A 23142-nucleotide genomic window follows, 5' to 3' on the forward strand; every position below is an offset into this window, starting at 1 on the left:
TCCAGGCCAATTCATGGCAGAAGTGAGGTGTGGTAATAAAAGGGCAATGGTGCAGCAAGGCATAGAAAGCTGGCAGGAGGAGTGGTTTCATTTTGCTATCAGAAGATCTAAAGAATCTGAACATGGGACCTGTGGCGTACAAGAAAACAAAGAAGTTATTATGCACTAAGAAATTGATTATGCATACAATAGTTTTAACAGGACTGTAATTATCAAATTCATCTATTTATAAACATCAGTTATCTAACAATTTTGCTTAAAAGTACTGGATAATGTAATTCTGTAGTATATAGAAGTAGCCAGGTTTCATGGAAAATCGGAATAAACAGAAAAAAAACATATTAAAGAATTCTGCGTGTCACTCTGAAGGTCAGCCACAGTAGTAAACTCCCTAAAATGATCCCTGAGCACTAGCAGAATATTCTGCTTTTTGGTATAGAGGGGTATTTGGTCAGTGTTTTCAAAAGCACCACACTCATGTGGAGTCAAAGAAATAAACTGGAAGGTTCGACATTCTTGAAGATGATGAGCTAAAAAATAAAATTCTGATAAGGTAACCCCATCGTGTTACAGGGAAAGAACCCTCCTTATCGTCCTAGGAGTCAGGGTATGACCACAGAATCTACCCGAAAATGGTCCAGGTGTCCACATAAGCACCTGCCTCTCAGCATTTTTATTCAGTGCCAGAGGTTCTGCAGTTGTAGTCACTGCACATGAAGCTCACTCTTGGCTTAAAAAGTTCCAGGCAATGTATGCTTCTGCTGCCTTTCAAGCTTATTTTTTGTCATATTCAGGTCACGTAGTGAGTTCTCTATCTCATGCCCCATCCCAGAAGTTGGCCTTTATCAAACAGCTGTAACCACTGCTGGTGTGCCAGAATACCTCAGCTTTGGTGAAGGCCCCAGTTAATCCAACTCTCAAAAGTCAAAATCACCTTGACTTATGCTTTTGCTGCAAAAGAAAAAAGCCAGAAAGCCTCACAAACTTTGAACAACTTAATTTATTAGAACCCATATACGTTGCTTTCATTAGAAGAATCAAGTTAACACCTAATTCAGGGCGAAATTACATTAAGACAAACAAAAAGTTGCAGTGCTCAAATACAGTATTTACTGAAGACTGCTATTCTTAGGATCCTGGTACAGGTTTATACTTACTGTGTGGTATTAGTACGGTGTCTAATTCGGAGCAGGTTCAGCATTTTATTTTTAACTGAAAGGATATCACACCATGCAAAGGGCTATCCCCCCCATCTGCCTCCCACAAGTATGATGTAATGAAGAGCTCAAGCCTTAAACAAAACAACAAAACCCTTGAGATGCATCACCAGAATTTGAAATTTTTATTTCTTGTATACTGAAGATTCATTAGAAGAATATCCCTATAGCTAAAAAAAAAAAAAAAAAAAAAAGTACAACTTTTGAAATTTAATAGGTCCACTGAAATGACATCAAGCAAACCTTAGCTGTTATTTGAAATTGGAACCTGAGTGCAGAGATAAAGTACAATCACCCACGTCAAAGGTCCTATAATTTCTTTTCACAGTAGCCCTTTTGGAGAAGCAGGTTGGGTTAATAACCTTAATTTCCTCTACTGTACATCAATTGAATCATTTCCATAAAATTCAGAAAGTGCTTAAACACATAATACAAAAAGTATCTAACTTACAAACTCGTCTGAGATAGAACCACAAAACATGGAACGTGGCAGATGTCGAGAGAGATCTGTATCAAAGTATTAAATTGTAAATTAACTCGAGTGAGTGTGACGCAGGATGGAGGCTCTTGAAACAGTAAAATGGTGGCTACAACTTACTTACTGAGGGGAGGGGTGTTCCTTCCAATAAAGTTCCTACAAAGCTGATGTAAACTTGTCTTTGCTTCTCACTATAACACTTGCCCTTTTTTTAACACGTACACAAAAATTTCCTACGAGCTGTGTTGAATTATCTATATTACCTTCTAAAATAAGATATTAAACAACTTTTTTCAGGATGTATCGAATTACTGAAATTCTACTCTCACTGATTTCCAGCTGTAGCTATGAGTTTTGGTCACTGTATATTAGACTTAAAATGGTACTTGCTTCTGAGGACTACTTCACTGTCGTATCTTTCCTCAGTTACATTAAGGAAGGAGCAACTTTTTTAAACATTCAGTTTTCATTCTCAACTGATAGCTCACCTGCAAAATACAAAAACACAGCACTCATGAGAAAAGCGGAGTATTTTTGCTCATACAGGTATTACTGTAGAAAAGGAGTCCTTTGGCTGTACATTGTTTCCACAGTGTCTTTGTTACATGAGATACAAACTGTACAAGTTCTCCAGTTTACAAAGTTTTCTAATTTGCAGAAACAGCTCAGCCCATATTTATAATATTGGTTTCAGATGAAAAGATTCTTACAGGTAAGGTACAGTCTAAGTAATTGGCTCAATGTAACAACAGAAATGTAGTTTTAATACAATTTGCAATAGTACAACTATGTACATATGTACACAACCGCTTCCTTCTGTTATTTCACTAACTTTGAGTATACTTATCGTTTTTTTTTATCAGTTTCTTTTAAAGTATGAAACACTGAAGTAAAAATGGTTCAGTTTGCAGCACTTCAAGTTCTTCAGTTGAGATCTCTTCTCATCTCCATTTCCTGTTTAATTCAAGCTTTAAAGAACACCATCACCGAAGCGTGGCTTGCCGTAATCGACGAGGTCATTCTGTAGATCTCTTTCTTCATCATCTGCAATTGAAATATTCAGACCAAATCTGATGTGACACTACTGAAACAGATATTTGAATGCGCTTTCTACATCCACATTGAATCGGCTTTGTCTGGTTATGGGAATGAAGTCATCAGGGGAAATATGGAGGAGGCATATGGGCTTGCAATTACAAGTCCAGCTGTCAGCACTTTGGGAGTTGTCCCCTCTGAAAAACTGTGACTTCACACTATTTAATATCCTTGGCTTTATTACAACTGTGTTTCACAGATTTATTGACTTAAGAGATCGTAGAACTTGTTAAATTTACTACTGTAATTTGAGTGTTCCTTTAAATGTTTCAAACTCTCCCACCAAAACCCAACCACAAAGTCAACTACTTTGAAAAGTTGTATCACCAACTTTTAACCCATTCTAGAGTTAAAACACTGTAAGATTTTACAAAAATGTTGAGTACCTCATGCAACTTGCATAGAGAAGTCATTATGACTCTCCTCCAGGTCCCTGAATAGATCGCAAAGGAGTAAGGTAAGGCTTTTCCCACCTGCTTGCCAGGTTTGAAAAATGGTATCCTCCCATTTCTATCATGTGGCAGCTTTCTCAGGGAAGGCTTTTTTTTTTTTTTTAAAAAAAAAACGAAATGCTCAAATTGACTTTGCTGTCACCATTTTTACATTCTGCTATCTTGCATCTCAGGCTTGAGTGTAAAATTTGAAAACAGACTTAAAAACGTAAAAAGCAGCCCTCTACCTTCCCAAACCTCTTATCAATGGAGATCTGTGATCTCTCTCTCAGCCTTGCTGAGGAATCAGCAACACGTTCCTCACCACCCCTCTTCCCAACTGAAAGAAATCCATCTTGTCAGGCCACCACAGGATGAATAAATAGCCCTCCAGCCAAGACGTGTACTCCTGAATGTGTAGTTCAGCCAGGAAATACACAGCAGCAGGGATGAGAGCACAGCAGGGGCAATGCAGGGTAAGCAGTCCTGCAGCTGATGCAGAGTGGCCAATTTGGGAGTGCCACATCTTTTCCAGCTGCGTTTGGTTCACCGTTACAGCAGAGTTTCTACTTTGTCCTTGATTGGAAGGATGAAAATGTTCCAGCTCATCTTTCAGACCCTGAATGACCGTCTCTCTCTCTACCACTCTGTGCTACTTCTTGACCTCTTCCTGGGGTTTTAAGCCTCTGGGAAAATCAACAAATTAAAAGCAAAACCCCAAACTTGTGCATCCTCAGTGTAACCATTTACTGTAGCACATGCACAGACACACACACAAACAGAATCAGCCAAGGAAATTCACTTCAATAGTTTTTGAAAGAGATGTCTTTAAATAGATTATTCTAGCTGCCATAATTGAGGTATCTCCTCTGTGGGTCCTCAGCCTTCTTCCCTCAATAAATCAGAAAGTCCTGAAAGTTCAGTTGGTTTTAATTAAGCTTTTGCTGCATTTCAAAGCTCACGATGTCTCTTTATATTCAGGAAATATGCCTGTTCACAGGAAGGGAAAGCAAAGCTCAAGTCACTGGCATCAGTTGCATTTCTCCACAAGTTCACCAAGCCTTTTACTTGAGGACGAGCTGTCTGAAGCTCTAAAACACTTCCACACGGAGTTTGGTCATCAGGCTGCAAGTGAGGCAGGTGCCCAATAGTAACCTACTCCCACCAGCAAAAGTCTTGTTAATCTATGTGACATGCTTTTGTTTGGTAATAACTACTACTAAAGCACGTGGCTATCACTTGATTTGTATCATCTTTCACCACCCAGCCACCACAAAAACAAAACAAAACAAAACAAAACACACTTCTACTACAGCAGAAGCCAACACGTGAAGTATCACTTTGCATTTCCAGCAGGTGAACTGCAATAAGAGATGCCAGACTGGATACTGACATCCACGTGAGCACACCTCCCAGATCTGTGTATTTTTCTCTGAGAATTTCAATAGAAGGCCCACACATTTCTAGTGGCAACAGAAAAACATGTTTAACCAAACTGCTCTGTTTGCACATGCCAGATGCTTTGTTCTAGCCTAATGCAGAGCCATGTGATGTTTTCCTAATAGTTTTTTCGGCAGAAATTCATTTTTTTCCCTCCCTGACCAATTATACCAACCCCTCCTCCAAAACCCCACAATTCCACCTTCTCCTCCTCTACAAACAAATTAAGTGCACACGCTGATGCAGACTTTCTCTAAAACGCTGCTCCTGGCAGTTCCACCTTCCAGGCTGCTTGACTTGCACGGGAACAAGTCATTAGGAAACAAGATAAGAAAGGTTTGGAAAATTAACTCTGAGGTTGTAACGTATGCTGCTCAGACTATTCAGGAAAAGGCTTCCTGAGGCCACTCTTCAATCTTTACTACAAGATACAGAATCTATTACATCTACACGGATATAAAGAGGGGTTGGTCAGAACAAGCCCACATTTAAAGCCAGCAGAGCAGTGAGCTGCGAGGTGTCACATCAAAATGTGAAAGTTTTGAGACCACTTTCAATTGGAGCTTTTTTTAAACTTCCCTTGCATAGCGAGCGACGTAACCACAACCTCTGTGGTTTGGAACAAGTTTCTACCCTTTAATACTCTATCGGACCCACCCATTTGTAAGAGGCACGCAGGGTGCCCTTCAGGGCCCTGGGAGCAGTTTACCACCTGCAGGATATTCGCTCTGGGCTGGGAGGCAGCAGGAGGGGAACGGCAGCACCACGAGGGCAGCGGCTGCCCGGGACAGTGCTGAGCCGCAGGCAGGTGAACAGCCGGGCATCTGCTGTGTGCTAGAGGGAACCAAACTAACAAACAAAAAACCAAGAAGTGCCCACAGGACTGCCTGGATGTGCAGAGCACAGGGTGGGCACACAGCCAGGCACAGCACACCCCGCTTTCCTTCCCAGGACAGAATCGTAATCGTTAGCAGCAAGTCTCCTACATCCATGGCACATCATCAGCAAGAGGCCGCCTGTACTTCTGTACGTTCATTTGGAAGCTGGCTTTAACGAGCAATTTACAACCTCATAATAACCCATCCAGAGGAACAGACATGAGTAATCAAGAGTGACTAAAATCCCCTGCTACAGCTTTGAGCAAAAAGTGTAACAAAACAGACCACATCATCTGGAGCACAGTTTTCATTTTCATCAGTAAGTTAATTAATTGCCCAGGGTTCTGATCCACACTTTTCTTTTGCTTGTTCATGAGTTTCAAACTACCAGCCTAGCCAAAAAATGCTTACACCGCATAGCTAGATGCACGCCCACAGAAGTTAGGTGCTTTTTATCAGCTTTTTCCATTAATTATGCCTAAAACAATAATGAAAAAATTGTCTGAGAAACTACCAGTTAAAAAGCTTGTGTTACAAGGATCAAAATCAGGGGACACAGAGAACTTCAGAGTTACTTCCCCCCCCCTTTATTTTGCATTACCTCCTTAATCAGCAATAAATGTTTGCTTAAACATTTCCACCCTGCAGACATGCAAGCCCTTCAGGAGGTATTTCCAAACAGCTACATGGAGAATGACAGACAACGTGGCAGACACACGGCAGACAAGCAATGGAGGTGATACTCTGAAGTGCATGCAGAACGAGGCGGTGAACATGCGTATACAGGTATTAGGCTAACACCAGATGAGTTCTGAGGTTTGGTTAACAAGGAAAACCAGAAGTCTGTTGAATCTGTGTACAACGCACAAAAAATTACACTGAGAATCGGTAACTGAGACTCCATCGTGTGCCACCTCTAGGCAGGTGTGACAAAATAAGCAGTAGTCAAAAAGCCACGCTTCTCTACTTGAAAATTGCTTTAGTAAGGTCGAAGACTACATTCCAGCTAGCTGTACACCAGATTCTGGTGTTTAGAAAATCAAGAGATTTCAAATTTCGGAAAAGGTTTTCCTAGCAAAAACTGTACACAATTCAAGTAAGCTACTGAAGCACTCTGAGAACTGCTGTAGCGTTGCTTTCAAATGGAAAACGAGACCAAATTTTAAAAATTGCCTAAAGCTTGCTTATTCCATATTAGAAATTGTTGATCAGCTAGTAGTGAGGCTTTACACAAATTCAACAAGAAAACTCAGCGTGGATTTTATTACAATGGGATGGAGACAAGGCCCAAGCTCACCTTGGACGTCTTCTTCTCCACCATCACCATCCTCTTCCTCATTGTAAGCCAGCTCAGCCTGTTTGTCTGCCTCATACTCACCCACGTTCCCATCATCCCCATTATAATCTGCCAGTTTAGAACCCTGCTGCGGATCAACAGGGGATTCATTCTCATCAAAGAATCGGCCTGCGAAGTAGGCAAAGGATTAAGTCAGAAGCAGAGAGGAAAGAAATAGAAAGTTTCCAAATGAAAGCAGACTGCAGGTTAGGATTATCGGCTGTCTGTAGTAGTTTTGATTGGAGGAAAAGGGGCAGAAGGGAGAGTGCGGGCAGGAGGGAGAACAACGCTGTTTATGGAACACCTCCGTGGAAAAAGGATGTACTCGACCACTCGGAACTTGTCTTGTGAAATCTTCATTGTTATAGGCTTCACTCTTTTAAAAGCTGAAGAGCACACAGTGAAAGCTTTGTACTTGGACTTTTTCCTGAGGAGTGGAATTTTTCTATACAAAAACAGAGCAGTACGTTGAGCAATGTATTTCTGACTTTGTATACAGCAAATCATTTTACCAAGTGTGTATCATACTATCAAGGGTAAAAATCTAACGAAGATCTGCCTTGCACCTCTGATTTGATTTTTTTTTTAACCACCTAACGAATAAGTTTCCTGTTGAGCTTTAGAAGTTTTTGAAGTGCCCTGAATTCCGCATTTCTGTCTCACACCAGAGAATTAAGAACTGGTCCAGACAGTGGTGCAATAAACTAGAAAAATGCAGGAACCATAATCAGCTGGAACTGTGAAATGCCCAGACAGCCAACCAAGTAACAGTGACAGACTAAAGGTATAACATCAAGCTCAGATCCGTGTTTAATGGGATACTAAGGAGATATGCTGAAGTCCACAGCAATTCAGTCTGCTTGTCCATTGCTTAAAGAAAGCGACACTAAACCAAGACCACAGAGGATTCAAGTCTGGAGGATTAGGTATAAATGAAAAAAAATAGGATTACAGTGAGATACAATCTGGACAGACTGGAAACGAACTGAGGAAAGAGTCTGCCAAGGCAGATGTTAAGCGATTCATGTTGGAAACAAACACAGAAGTTAAAGAACACGATTTCAGCATCAGGATTAAAAACCAGGTTGAGGTTACAATGAACAGATGTGAAAATGAACTTCTGTCTTAAAACAGCGGTAACTACTGGTTGTGGCAGCGTAGAAAATTCAGCACAGAAGCAACGACACACTGCTGCTGTGGTTTAACCCGGCTCAGCACCACACGGCCGTCTGCTCACTCCCCTCTTCCCCATGTGGTACGGGCAGAGAATCAGAAGAGAAGGTAAAACTCACGGGTTGAGATAAAGACAGCTCAGTAAGACAGAAAAGGAAGGGATAACAATTATAAAATACACAAAGCAGGTGATGCACAGTGCAGTTGCTCACCTCCCACTGATCGATGCCCAGCCCAAGCAGCAGCAGTGCCACCCCCAGCCAACCCCCCAGCTTTCCTGTTCAGCACAGCACCTTATGGCACGGGACATCCCTCGGCCAGCTGGGGTCAGCCGTCCTGGCTCTGTCCCCTCCCAGCTCCTGGTGCAGCCCCAGCCTCCCTCCTCGCTGCCAGGGCAGTGCCAGAAGCTGAGAAGTCCTCGACTCTGTGTGCACCCTGCTCTGCAGCAACTAACCCATAGGTGTGCCATCAGCACCACTCTCACCCTAAGCCCAGCACGCAGCACTGTACCAGCAACTAAAAAGAAAACCAACTCTACCTCAGATAAAACCAGGACAAATGCTTATCCAGATGAGGAAGAAAGGCAGAAGAAACACATCTAACGCACCTCAAATGCAGAGAGACAGAAGTTTTGGTCATTTCCACAAAATAAGTAAGAAGAAACTTGATCTGTTCATAAGTGAGAAGCGATACATTATTCACTCTTCATCTCTGTAATTAACTAACCCTTGCTAATATTGCTTGTAATCTTGGACTCTGCCTTATACAAACAGGCAGAACTGTGCAATTCACCCATTAAATATAAAATGAGCTATGGGAAAAGAGCTGAATGTGCTTAACTTATAGAAAAAACAAGCCTGTAGATATACAGAAATAGTACAGCAAGAAAGTACCGATTAAGTTTAAGCTGATAGAAGGAAAGGCTAAAATATCGGAAGGATCCCAGGAAATGCAGCAAACCAACACAGACCTGCTGTGCTGGAGCCTGCACACAGCACACCTCGGCACACAGGACAGCCCTGGCAAGCTCGGGTTCCTGCTCAGCTTCAGGATGCAGCTGCTCCTTCACTACAGCACCTGCCTCCTGCTTTAAGGGTTTAGCATTTTTGCCAAACCCCAGCCATGCAACTGTCCACAATGACGTGTGTGTGCTGGAGCTGGTCTCCTCTGTACCAGAGGGATGAGTTTAGCACCAGTGGACCTCTCCAAATGGCCACTGTTGATCAATCATCTAAATAAAATCTTCTAGAAACCTGGACTAGTTCATTTCTCTCTGTGACAGAGCAAAATCCTCTCCTTCGCTGTATCATTACGATGCAAGTTATTGCAAGTAAGAGTTACCGCAAAGAGAAAGGGAAAATACTGATCAGTGATAATTACTGACTCTCGGGTATCCACAGCCTTCAACAGAGACATTTCATTCACTGTTCCTGCCTCAAAGCCCCCCCCCCCTTAGTCATGAATTTAATTCATTACTAAGGATGACAGAAATCCATTTAAAAATGTCAACAACTGAAGTACGAAGGTCCATCCTCTCAGCTGTGGTCACTCACACAAGTGCAGGATCTTCTCAAGAAGCTCATTCAATAAACTAAACAGTCTTGCAAATCTCAGGACACACATAGTGGAAGAAAAACTGAGCAAATTGCACGTTAACTTTGTACATTATTTACTGAATCACATTCATTTATTGAGTTATTCAAACGCCCTCACTTTACCAGAAAGATCCATGATTGATATTAAAACAACTCAAGTCTGCCCTAATGAACTTTTTCCAGGAACAGCAGGTTGATATCCAGCTCCCACCTATCCCACCCTAGTCTTTTAGATGTCCCCCTCCACCTCCACATAAATTATAGGAGCATAGTATTGCTACTGAGATCATAAGAAAACAGTTTGAAAATAATTTTCCTATTATGGGAACAACAGGAGAAAGATGCTACATTAAACACTCTAGGAAATACCAGTATCCCAATGTTATGGTATTAGCTGCAAGGCAGAGATGCATCTCAAAAACAACGGCACACAGACCCATGCAAATCTTACCTGCTGTCTGCCCTATTAAGCCCCCGCAGTATTGCTACCAGCATACACAATAAGCAAATACATGATTTGCTCCTGCCTGAGAATTCTTCCTTGGGCAGACATGGAAGACAAGGGTGCTGGAAGGTTTCCTCATGCAGAACAAACTTCTGGCCAATACTCATATACTACAAATTCCCCTGTGTAAGGGCTGAATTCTTATGATACTGTCCAAAACATCGTAGGTAAGTCAAGTAACCACATGAATATAAGTCACTCTATCATGCACGTACCAAAACTCTTAAATTAACAATCAATTTAAAGTGTAGTAGTTTCCTACAATGTTTTAAATTCCTATAAGCAACGGGTTTTGTACTGATTGGATACATATGAAAGATGACACATTATGGCATGCCTTTCCTTGTTTGTTTTAAAAACAGCCCAACATTGCATTTCTTTTCAGGCTTACTCTCCAGAAGGCCACCTGCTCTTGTGGTTCCTGTTTTCCAAACAGGCAGTAATAGAACAGATAGAACATAAAGTATATGACATGGACCAACTTACTTTGCTTCATCTTTTGCAAGTCGCCAACTTTGCTCTTTGGAAGTTTTATATGGTCAGCTTCAATTTTGTGTTCTTTCTGACCTTCCATATTTTCTCCAAAACTTAAATGCTGAAGAGAATTTGGAGGTATCTCTTTCACAGTATCAACATTTCCATCATTGGCACCATGCAAACCTACAGAATAAGGAAATGTGTTCAGTGCTTATGTGGTTCCAAAAGATGCTTTTAACGCTACTGCAAAAGATAATTCATCACATTTTAATAAATAATCAATATTCAGTTGTTAGCTTCTGATCTGATTTTCAGTAAATATTTAAGTGTTTGATGAAGCCTTGAATAATTCACTTATATAATTTTTTCCTCCTGCTGATTCTGCTTTCATATTCAAAAATCTACCAAGCAACATAAAGTGTTTCAAGAGCTACAATCTGATCAGAAGGTTACGGCAGCAGGTCACAGAAGTTATGTTAAAATAAAAAGCAGAATGACAGGACTACAGAGCCAAGGAATACAGAAAACCCTGGTCTCCTTGAAATTTATGGTAACTTTCTCTTGATAAACTCTTCCTAAATTCAACAAAACAAGCATTTCACTTGCCATATTCACATTTTCTCATTAATAAAACTCAGAATGAGAGCTACCTCAAAACAACAAAAAGAAATATTTAAAAGCCTTGGCATTTAGAATATTAAACGTTAAATGCATATACAAACCTTGAGTTCACTGATGTCGGTATTCTAATCTGCTTATCTATCCACTACAAAAAGCAAGAAATTAAGAAATACTTCTGCTGGCTTCTTTTCAAAAGAACCAGTAATGGGCATAACTTATTAAAAAAAACTCTTCCAATTGTTTGATCATGTCGTAAACACACAATGCATATGTTATAGTTTTGTTTTTTAGCAGGACAGCATTTGAACATGCCACCTGAAGCACAGAGCAGCCATAACTTAATGTTCTCTTGACATTAATACAAAGTCACTTGATCCACAAGCAGTAATTTTAAACATATTTTATATGGATTTGTGTCTATTCTAACTGCAATTCTTCCAAACCCCTTCTCTGCAGCACTTCTAGTTCTCTCACATCCTAGACCTCCCACACATCACCCTAAAGTTAGCTGTTAACAGAAACAGGAGGCCACTGAGCAAGTGGTAGTACCACTGCTTAATATCCAAGTAGATGTTCAATCGACTCCTGATGGTATGCTGCAGCTCTACCTAGTACCCTAAGCAGGTGTACTAATTTCTATCACTCTCTTCTGTCCAGTGGAGGAATCTTGAAGCACTTACTTTTGAAATTTCTAGCTGTCAAATTTGGCTGAAGTTGGTCAAAATGCTCCAAAATTACCATGTGTGTGTGGAGGAAGAAGAGATCATGTAACCAGCCACCTCAGGAGGCCAGACTAAGACTAGCCTGTAGTAATCTTGTATGCAACAGATATCAATAGTTGTTCTTCCTTTTTGTAACAACATCAAACAAGAATAAAAGGCTGGCCATGTGCACCTAACGTCCATGATACGATAGCAGATACAAATCAGAAATTTTGCTGCAAAATGCTGACACATCTGCTAATAAGAATTTTACCTGGTGCCAGATTTGGAGCATGGGGCTGTTCAGTTGGAAGATTTATAACAGGTTGATGACCATCACTTCTAGGAGCTGAAATAAGTGGCTTCTTTAAAGCTAAAATAAAACACATTGACAAAAGCCTTAACATGAAACGTGAATATATATCAGCTCTTCCTCTGACAATCTTGTAAATATATTCTTTTTTTGTTTTCAAATCACAGATGAAAATATGAAATACAAGATTTCCTGGAAAAATTATTAGAAGCACTGAGGCGCTCAGTTTTGAGAATTCAAATCTGTAACAAACAGTAAAAAAAAAAAAAAAAAAAAATTTTACACCCCACTTGAACTTTACTATCATAGGCAAATTTTAAAACTTTGCATTTACTATGAAACATACAGTATTTATGCAGAATATATAACATCAAAAACCCAAACGTGAAAGTATTAGAATATTTCTCCTAACCCGTGGGAGTATCTTCAGCCTTAGCAGGGTCATTATCTTCTATTTCAGGCATGCCTGCATCTCCTCCTGTTTTGATTTTCTCTGTAAGACAAGAATAGGATGTTCTGCCTTATTAACCTTTAAGTTTTAAGGCTGAATTTCCCTCTTGTGGAAGGCTCCAAGACCAGAAAAGTCTTTCATCCACAGAAAACATCCCACATTGCTAATGCAACTACAAGACTTCTTACGCTGTTTTGCAAAGTCCCTCAAGACTGCCTTGGAGCACTGATCCCAAAGTCAGTCAGTCAGTGCAATCTTCAGAAACGGATGGGAAACAGATGCACTGCTCTAGTTTGCTTCAAGAAGCTTGCTGGAACAGGCACTGAACCAGTACAAAAAGGTGTAGATTCAGCACTACAAGAAGCAGAAGCAAAGGGAACCCATATACTTCTTGGAATGGACTAGCAGCAGGAAACAATTATGTTAATTACTTGCTGGGTCTCCCGCACAGCTCATAAAAAAAAGGTTTCCCACTGCTCCTGGTCAGTTACCCAGCTGGAGATTTCTCACAGTGGCTTCAGTGCTCCTCACCTTGAACCACTTTCTCTGTGCATACTCCTGTTCTGCAGCAAGCCCCTTCCCCAATAGCTCACCCCAAGCCAAATTTCACAGTGAGTGGAGTGGCAATCCCCAGTTCACAACTCGCCACTTGAGGAAGGGAGATGCCAAATAAACTATGAAAATGAACACAAAACTGTGCAAGAAACTGCTTTCACAAAAGGACCCAGAAAATGGACATGACAAACTCTGGATACCTGCAAACTCTAACTTAGTACAGTGACACGGAGCTAATCAAGTTATCTAAGTCTAATAACACATTGCTCTGCTTCAGAGAAACACATGATTCTGTATGACAGCAAAGGACGCAACACGTTTGGCTCATTATCTATCACAACTGACAAAAAAAGGAAATACCTTTGCCGTTTACATGATCTGAAGGCTGCTCATTCTTTTCTGCATTTTTATCTTCTGTCTCTGTAACAGTCTTAGATATTGCCTGGTCGTCACTATTGGGATTTACTTCAGTATCTTTACTGGCTTGAATTTTCTGCGTGGCCTGTTAGAACAAATTAATAAGAAAACAACATGAAGCATATCCCTGAACATTCATTAACAAACTCTCTCAAATTTAAGATTACTTTGGGCAAGCAAAATCATACTTATAAATTAGATAATCATCTAAGCAAAAAGAGAATTCCTTTACATATGAATTTCATTCTGGAGGGTAGGAGCTGAGATTCTGGACACATAAAATGTAAAATATTTCATGGTTGTATAACATTTACATTGGCATACGTACAACAGCTGAACCATTCATAATTTGTGAGTAACAGAGTTAGCCCAAAAGAATGGAAAGGAAACCTTTACCGTTCCACAACACATTAGTTTTAATTGCACTAGAACAGATAACCTTGGAAAGTTGTTTTCATAGGCGCTACATTTGCTAGCATTCTGCCTCTAGCAGGAAGATACCACTTGTAATCTATAAATAAACAAAACTACATGGGCACACAGAGAAAATTACTATGGTAAAAGGAATGAAGGCCAACTCAGCTCTTACACACATCACAGACTGGTGAAGGTATCATTGGCCTTAAACCTAAGGTCACATACTTAAAAACAATTCTAGCTTTAAGGGACGATCTCAATGAAATCTACTTGAAGTCTGCCTTATTTGAAATGCTTGTAAACAGAGACTAAACAAGGAACAGAAGTCTTCAGAAAAGTATATTATTTCATCTGTTTGTAGGAAAGAGGCTAACACTCTACTGACAGCTTGCAGCATATAATTGCACACTTGACACCATTTAAACACTGTTGATATTTGTATCACATTAGCACTAGAGGCCTCAGAGCTCAAGCTCCCCTTTGCAATAACCTGTACAAGAACACAGATCCTACCCTGCAGAGCTACAAAGCAATATCCATTTTACAGAGAAGAAAATAAAATCCTGAGTGGTGGTGTCATGCAGGAAGGCTGTAGCAGGCCAAAGAATTAAGCCTCATCTTCAAGGCTCAGTTCAATGACAGCAAAACGTGCAGATGGCCTTACACTAATATCCACCTAGGGCTGCTCAGTACCATGTTTAACCAAAAGTTAGAGGAGAAACGTGCAAGCCCTCCAATATATCTGAACTTCTGAGTTAGGAACCTGCAGACTTTGGGCTCTTCTAACTCAAAGAAATGTAATCGTGCATTACCTTTTGTTCCCGTGCAATTTGGTCCATTAATTTCTTTACGTTTTCTTCATGTTGCAGTCTCATTTCCTTGATCTGCTGCCCACACTGGAGACTTAATTAGAAACGCGTTATCAGTCATATTTCATTTGGTTCATATTATATGTTATATTTGCTCTCTCATAAATAAAATACGGGGAAAAATGAAGTGGAACAAAAACCTAAACTAGAATAGTCTGTCCAAAAACCTTCTATGTGGAATAAGGCATGTGGAATGGAAATGGACTGAATACAGAAAAAAAAAAAGCAGAACTGGAAAAAAATAGGGACAAAGCAGAAAAACAGCAAGATAACAAACGTGTCTTGAAGACATTTCCTCCGAAACCTGGAAAGCAACCGAAAATTCAAGCTTCACAGTTAATCTGTCATCAGCACATATTTATTCCACTTGGAAAGTAATACATCTTCCGTGGCTGTCAACACAGAAGATGCACAACTACTACTATCACTTACTGCTACCAACTCAAATAACAAGATCTGAATGACACAGCTAGATGTCCCAACTTCTCTAACAAGCCACAGAGAGATCCACACAATTCACAAAGTTCTCATCTCCCACAAACCTGCGAATACTCTACAGAGCACACACAGAAACTGGTATGTACTTTTTTTTGGCGAAAGTTTCAAACATTTTCTGTGTTAATCTTCTGCACTCCCTAGGGCTTCAGGAGTAATTTTTCTCCTTGCTTCTTTAACATACTTGAAATTCCAATTCTATGTAATGCTTTCAACTTCAGTTCAATAAATTACACTTTTAGGAAGACGGCAATTAACAACCCTACCGGCTTCCAGAATGCTGTTGATTAAACTCTTCCACATATTTGTTAACTAAGATCTCAACATTAATAATAGAACTTGAAAAACAACTAGCTGAGTCAAAGTCCCATCATGAATGGGTACGCTCAAGTTTGAGGATTAACAGGAATACAAGTAACTTGTGCTATTTAATGGACCTTTATCACATACACGCAAATCTACCATTACTAACGTTCTTGAGGACATACCTGTCATACTCCAGTCTCCTTGTAAGGTAAGTATTGTTCTTCTTGTACTCGTGAAGCTGATCTTCCTGACGAATGAATTCCTGGCGTAACTCTGCGAGTTGTTCTAGATCAAAAAGCAAAAACGAACATGAATGTACAGCTGTAACAAAAAAAAATGCCCTGTGGCAGATACAACTTTTAATATCGCTACTTAAGTTAAAAACTTTCTCGATTTTTTTCTTCTACATAAAGATTCTTAAACTAATTTGAAAAAGATGCCAACCTGCTTATGCCAGATGTTAATACAGATTACAGAACAAATCTTCTGATACTATGACTTAAACTAAAAGAAAATGAACTGTTCTTTACCTTTTCATTCAGAAAACTTACACAACACTAGTTCACCTATCTGTTGAAAATTTCTCCAATTTTCTGAAACAAATCTGTTATTCTGAATAACGCAAAATTTCCATTATGTTATTGTTTTTCCACAATAAATATAAAAAGAGGTACTTTCACACCATCCATGGAAATCGTACATTTCCTGTCTTCACAAGGAACTGTTCTAAAGGTTCTTCCCCCTGCTTTTAAGTATACAAATAAGTGTTTAAACTCCCTACTATTTTAAGCTGCAGCTCTAAAGCTACAGGCAGAAGTGTCAAGTATGCTGTCTGCAGGCACGTACAAAGTTTGGCAGTAGCTGGTCTAGGTTTCTCCAAAACCAACACAGTAAGATACACAGACGTGGTTACAATGTCTGTAATAACAGCCTAAAAAGATGCTTTCTGGTCCTCTTCTAACCCAGCATTAGTATCATAGCATTGCTGATCCAACTCTACTGCACCGCGTAGCTGGTCACGAAAGCAGCTGTAGGATCTTGGGAGCAAGCCGTGCCAGGACACACCATCCTTCTGCAGCCAGTGGAGCAAAGTCTGCGAGGGCCAACCCTACACTTACAGCCAGACTAGGTAACCAACGAGCATCATGAAATTTCAGATTATGCAATCTTCCAAGCATCATTCAATCTTTCATTTAAGCTGCATTCTGCAGTACCTCACCAATTACAAAACATGCAGCTTCACAGTCTGCAAAAACACAGTTTGGCCTTAAATTCCTTACCCTTTAAACGATGTATGTCTGCCATCTGATATGATATATTGTTCTGCAGCTTAATCTGAAAGGAAGAAACAGTTATATGAATACAGGAAATCTCTGGCAAAGTAGAGAGGGTTTACACAGTTTAGACTGTTAAGACTGAGGTACATTTGAATTCATTCTTTTTTCATTGTGAAAATGAGTAAAGAATCATCAGGATGACATATAAAAAGTTCTTGCAAATGTAAATAATGTATATTTAGTTATCTGTAAGTGATAACATCAACTTAAATATTTAGGCTTTGCTAGGAAGGAAAAAATCTGCCTTTTTCTGAAAAAAAAAAAGAAAAAAAAAAAAAGCAGATTTTGCCAGGGCTAAAATTAACACACTGAATTCTGATACTGCAAAAGGGCCCGCGAATTCCCAGCGTCAAAGCCTAAGTATAGAAGAAGTATATAAAAATAGGCAAGCAGCATCATAAGCAAAAACAATGTTTCACCTTATGTATGCTTAAAGTAAATATTTAATGTGATGCTAGGTAAAACTTGTATCACAAATTATTCTTTTAAGAGAGAAGCTGACAGCAGTGGACTTCCACAACAGCTTTTAATTTGGTATTCTTAGTAAGGAAAAAAATAGCAGTTCAGTAAGAAATACATGTACACAAAGTCATCAAGGAAAGATGCTTCCTCTTGCTCTTACACAAAGACAAAAATAACAGAGGCAAAATGCAGATATAGAGAGCATACTGAGAAAGGGTGAAAAAAAATATCTATGACCACCATCAGGCAACACAGATTCTGTCATTTCTCTTTGTAGTTTCATGACTGATGTAAAGAATAACTCCAAAAGGGTGCTGAGACAGGGCCGTCATTCCTGGGTTACAAGGCCAGGACTACCTCTTGGAGCAGCAAAGACTGCATGCAGTTAACTAAAAAAAAGGCAAAGCAAACAAACCAACAAAAACCAACAGAAAGCTTGGCCATCAGTATGTTCACACACAGCTTTGGTGCCATCTCAAATCCAGTTGTCTTTGCTTTTGAGAAGCTCCCTTTCCTACTCCACAGCGGGGTAGAGGCACGCAGCCCTGGAGGGGACGCACACAGGCTGCTGTGTTCCCCCTGGGTGCCAAGCCAGTTACCTGCATTTCCTGCCAAAACAAACACAGCCGAATGCCCTTCCTTCCTTAGGACTTCCTCCACCCACCTCCAGCTTCCCTTTTTTCATACCTTTTGTTTCTTTAACACCGTGTCAGTGACTGTGTTTGCCTTTTTTTTCTATATACGAGAGGCACTCCAGCTCTGATTGCCCCAGGCGGTTACAACTTCAGGAGCTACAGCCACGCCAGACCTGCTGAAATGGGGATTTTCTGCAGGACACCCCACACAAAGGCTTAATGGGGTACAGGGACATCTGACCCGTAAAGGGGGAACTGTCTCTGTTAACAGGAGTTTGACTTGTAGATAGACAGCATCAGTTCTATCACACAATCCTTCATTTTGACAATTTTGAGTTTCAGAGAAAAGTGACAGGATTTATAGCCCAAACAGCTTAGCTGACAGCAAATGTCCCCAATCAGAGGGACAGAAGCAGCAGCAGCTTTGTATGATTCATGGGATCTGTTCCACCTACACATGCAGAGAACCCACTCCACAACCATGGCACAAGCCCAGTTCTTTCAGATCTGTGTCCTCCTGGAATCCAGACCCACTTGCACCGTCCGTATTTCTCAGTGGCTTCTCAGATCCTTTCCAGAGCAGTTGGTAAGCGTAAAAGAAATTGCTGGAGCTAATTATATGCAAAGGCAACGCTTCCAGTGCTGTCCAAACTGTAACAGTCTCTTCATATAAAGAAAATAAAGTTATAGACACGCCGGAGCTTACGTCTACACATTTATTGCAGGACTGAACACAGGTGGTAACCACTTCCCCATGAAACAAGTACACATCCACCCGTATTTCCCTGTGAGTCATTTCTTTCTCTAGGGCAAACGCCCTCTGAACTGCCTGCTGAAGCAGCACAGGAGGTGTCTGTACCCCTCTGGCTCGCTTCAGGCCCCTGGGCATTCCCCATGCATTGCTGTGGCACACGCTGGAGCAGCACAACGCAGCTCCTTAAAAGACTGACAGCACAAGGGGCTGTGCTCCACAGTTCCATGATCCTTCTACTAGGAATTGTCCAGTGCCTTTTTCAGAACAGCCAGTGCTTCCATCAGGCAATTACCACAGCCTCGAGGTGCGGTATTTGTCATGCTAATGATCAGGAACACGCGGGGAGGTAGGAGGAGGCACTCACCACCACTGCTGCAGAGTACACCCTTGCAAACTGAGGAGCCACCAACAGGCTTTGGCAAAAAGGAACCCAGCCAGCTGCTTCTGAGGACGTTTCACTCGACAGTTTCATCCCATTGAGCAGCACTTCTAGGCACTGGCTAAAGGGCAAGGATGTGTTACACACCCAGCACAGCTTTGGAATGAACAAGGCGTGCTCCTAAGAGCTGCAACAGCAAACACAGAGATACGAACCCCTACACGCTGGATGGCTGCCATCTGGGAGCTCTCCACCACGAATTCCTGCCATTCAATCATTTTACTGAGCTGACAGCAAAGGGATGTGTAAAACTATGAACAATGCATCCTCCTGGTGTGCTGCAAACAAGTATGAAAGGCTCAGGACTCCCAAACGCTGTGAGCCACTGCAGCCGCCTGCCTCCCCAAGAGTTCTCCGCTTTGTTCCAGGGCCCAGCGACCATCACGGGGTGACAGGGAAAGAGAATTCCCAAGAAGCCAGGTCTCATTAGTAGAAAGAGGGTGATTTATAGTTGCTGCCTCCACCATGGATGTTACCAATCACTGTTCAAAATCCGAGCTTCTGATCACTGCCACGTTCCGCCACAGCTCCTTTTCTTTGCCAAGGTGTTCTTTTTTACCAAGGTCTTTACCAAAGGTTTCTTTTCTCAAGGTGTTCCACAATACCTTTGTGAGATTTGCAAGGCCGTAGTTCTGGAAGGCCTAAATACAGTGGGTAAAGAACGGCTCGAACTAGATTTACAATCAGTTGTTCTCCAGCTTCCAGTGCACCAAAATAAAACATTCAGCTGCATTTCAAGGGGTCATCTTCATGGCAGCCTCTAGAGACATTTAGGAGTTTCCTCCTTTGCCTCTCAGCTTTCACACCTGGTGAGCAGCAGGTGCCACCTTACCGCAGTTCAAACTTTGAGTGTGTGTGGGTTTTGTGGGTGTGGTTTTATTTTATTTTTTTAAAAAACAAGACACGAAGCCATTTTATTATCTTTGGTTTTCGTTCTTATGACAGATCTACGTTCTGGTGCAGTGTGACTGGCTTGTTATGCGTGCAGAGGGAGGGAGGAGAGAGGCAGGGGTTTGGGCTCGGCTGCAGGTATCACTGACCTAGGAGGAAGCTGATGGAAGAAATTCAGGTTGCCTCTGCACTGGAAAATGCACGGTTGATTTGCGTGACCACCAAAGAACCTCTTATAAAGATGAAGGAGCACAAAGCAGAACTGACGCTGTGACAGGCACCAGAGGGGCATCTTTCAAACGAGTTTGCTATGAAACAAACCTAGATCTGTTGTGATCTCCTGACAGCCCAGGAGTTACCAGTGTTGGTGCTTTATTATAGCTCCCATATTCCACTAGTGGGCTGGGATCATTGGAATAGCTTGTTCAAAGAACATCTTTGCCAAATTCTGTTCCAAGATAAAAAAGTTCTCAGTCAAGTCTTTTGGTCAGGTGCTTTATCTGTACTCTGCATTTTTTTCAGTAACACATCTTTTGACTGTTTCATTCTCTAAACTGCAGTCACTTAAAGGTTTTTCAGCTTTTTGGTTAGTTGATTGACGCTAAATTAGGATATAAGCCACTCAAAACATGACAGTAGCTCAAAGAGGAGGAAAAGAAATGGCCAGTGACTGGTTACGAAAAAAAACATACATCAATAAAAATAACTGTGAGGTTCATTAGTCTCATCTCTTTTGCTGCCCTCCTGCTCTGCCCTGCAAGATGCCAGCCCGAAAACATTCCCAGAGCAGCCAGGTTCACAGAGAACAAAGCGGTCAGCACACGCAGCTCAGCAGCACCTCCAGTTGTATTCTGCATCAGCGGGCTTCCAGTGATTCTCATGAGGCACCCTGACCTTCACTGGCATTTTGTCTCCTGGAGTCCTGCAGCACAGTGCTAGCCATGAATTCTTACCATTTTAGTATCCACGAGGGCCCAAGGAAGGGCGCTCCAGCACGTAATTAGGTGCTGTGATGGACACCCCCAGTGTTTTCAACCCACTACTATTTGTGGATGCTTGCTTTTATTGGAGAGGACACTGAACACCTAACCCTACCTACCCTCACTATTTGGGTATTAATGCTCAATTAAAAACAAACACAGAACACGTCGGTTTAGAAAACTGTAACCAGTTCTCTGTTTTTTACAAGGGTAATCATCTTTGTTACAAACCTAACAGCTTTAATGCCAGCGCAACAGTTCAGCTTCTTTTACTTGCCGCAGACTAATACTTTCATGCCTGTGTAAAATACTTATTCATAGATTAAAGCAGATTTTATGGCGTCACAATATGTTCGTCACAACGCGTTTAATTTGTATTTACTTCCAATGGAGAGCACTGGTATCTACCATTACATACCTCATCAGGGTTTTTATCCCAATCTCTCAGGAATCCAATCAGAAAAAAATACATTAAAAAGAAATCACGTTTGTTGAACACACGATAGCTTAGTGCTAATGGCTAGCAGGAAAAAAAAAAACATAACTTCGATACAAACTAAAACAACTTGAAAGACTTGGTAGTTCTCCCAACTTACTTCCTGATAATTAGATTAAGACGTGTAACTGTTTACTTTCTGTGACAAAGAAATGCATTTTCTTACCCTGCTCATTAAAAGTATGATATTAAATGGCCAGAAAAACAAACTCAGCCAGTGATAAGCCTGACAGGGTGGTATTTCCATAAATTCTAATGTGATAAAGTGTTCAGTTAGACGCTATAATTATGAACTGTATGCAAATGAAGCACACGCTGCCATGCACATGGCTGAGTAAAAGAGAACTTGTCTGCTCTCTACCGCAGGCTTAACTCCTCTTAACTCAGGGCAATAGCTCTGAGAGCGGGCCAAGGAAACTTGATGCACTCCCTCATTCTCCTTTCCACAAGGAAAGGAATTCCCAGGCCACGTCCACAGAGCAGGGCAGGCTGAGTTTCCTGTTGGCGTGGCTAGGAGCAGTGACACGTTATGTCAGCAGCACAATTTTTTTTCCACGTACACGCTGGCTGCAGCAGAACCAGAGGCCGGCGGGCGAGGGGAGCTGAGGCGCAGCCACAAGCTGGAGGTGCTGCACCCGCACAGACACCCAGCCTTGCGGAGCAGCGAGCTGGGGCTCTGCTTTTAAGGCTCTGCACAGCTCCCTGACCACTCAACACCGACTGAACAAACCCAGGAGGCAATTAACAACAAAAAAATTAACAGGAGACGTCTGGAAAACGGAGTTTTGGCAGCTCTCAGCACCAACGGGCCCGCAGCCCCTGTTAATGCAGCGCTGCCCCCCTGCCCCGGCCGTACCTTGCTGTCCTCGCACTGCTTCACCTGCCCGTCGCGGGCCTGCAGCTGGCTGCTGAGGTGGCTGTAGTCGGCCTCCTTCTGCTCCAGCTGCTTTCTGTGCGAGTCCACCTTGCCCAGCAGGTCCGAGTTGCGCCTCTCCAGCCGCCCGCGGGCCACCTCGGTGCGCTGGGCCTGGCTCTGCAGCTCGGCCAGCTCCTCCCGCAGCAGCGCCTGGCGGGACGAGGCGCTCCAGCAGTTGAAGGCGAGCACGGCGATGACGGCCAGCAGCGCCACGAAGACGAACGAGGGCAGCCGGCCGCCCCTGCGGTTGGCCCCGAAGCCCACCATGGGGGAGGCCGCGGGGCGGGGGCGCCGCCGCTCGCCGCCGCCGCCTCCGCCTGAGGGGAACCGCGGCCGGGGCCGCTCTGCCCCCGCTGCCGGGGCTCCCAGGCGCCGACTCCGGCCGGGCCGGGGACCGGGGCGCTGCCGGGGATGGGGCCGGGGACGGGGCCGGGGACGGGCCGCGGAGCCGCGCTGGCGGCG

The 23142-nt window shown here is 42.1% G+C and overlaps 1 protein-coding gene across 2 annotated transcripts; it reads right to left on the minus strand.

Annotated features, from left to right (window-relative positions):
* Positions 1 to 982: 982 nt before the first annotated feature.
* On the minus strand, positions 983 to 22962 carry GOLM2 (golgi membrane protein 2). 2 transcript variants are annotated; one of them, XM_032194757.1, is made up of 10 exons: positions 22621 to 22962; positions 17051 to 17105; positions 15953 to 16055; positions 14913 to 15003; positions 13627 to 13768; positions 12673 to 12753; positions 12222 to 12320; positions 10635 to 10808; positions 6837 to 7004; positions 983 to 2739 (listed from the first exon to the last, which is right to left on the minus strand). In XM_032194757.1, the coding sequence occupies exons 1-10, from the start codon at positions 22945 to 22947 to the stop codon at positions 2666 to 2668; spliced, it is 1314 nt and encodes a 437-aa protein (XP_032050648.1). In that variant the 5' UTR covers positions 22948 to 22962; the 3' UTR covers positions 983 to 2665. The 2 variants fall into 2 exon arrangements, with proteins under 2 accessions (XP_032050648.1, XP_032050649.1); XM_032194758.1 differs by lacking the exon at positions 6837 to 7004.
* Between the last annotated feature and the right edge of the window lie 180 nt (positions 22963 to 23142).

The sequence above is a fragment of the Aythya fuligula genome, chromosome 11 (genome assembly GCF_009819795.1).
Source record: "Aythya fuligula isolate bAytFul2 chromosome 11, bAytFul2.pri, whole genome shotgun sequence".
In the NCBI taxonomy this organism is placed as follows: domain Eukaryota; kingdom Metazoa; phylum Chordata; class Aves; order Anseriformes; family Anatidae; genus Aythya; species Aythya fuligula.

Coding starts and splice junctions, on each gene's coding strand:
- GOLM2 (XM_032194757.1), bottom strand. CDS start 22,947: ATGGTGGGCTTCGGGGCCAACCGCAGGGGCGGCCGGCTGCCCTCGTTC. Junction 13,769..14,912: donor AAATTGCACGGGAACAAAAG/GTAATGCACGAT, acceptor TTGTTCTAACAG/GCCACGCAGAAAATTCAAGC. Junction 7,005..10,634: donor CTTGCAAAAGATGAAGCAAA/GTAAGTTGGTCC, acceptor CCTACTTCGCAG/GCCGATTCTTTGATGAGAAT.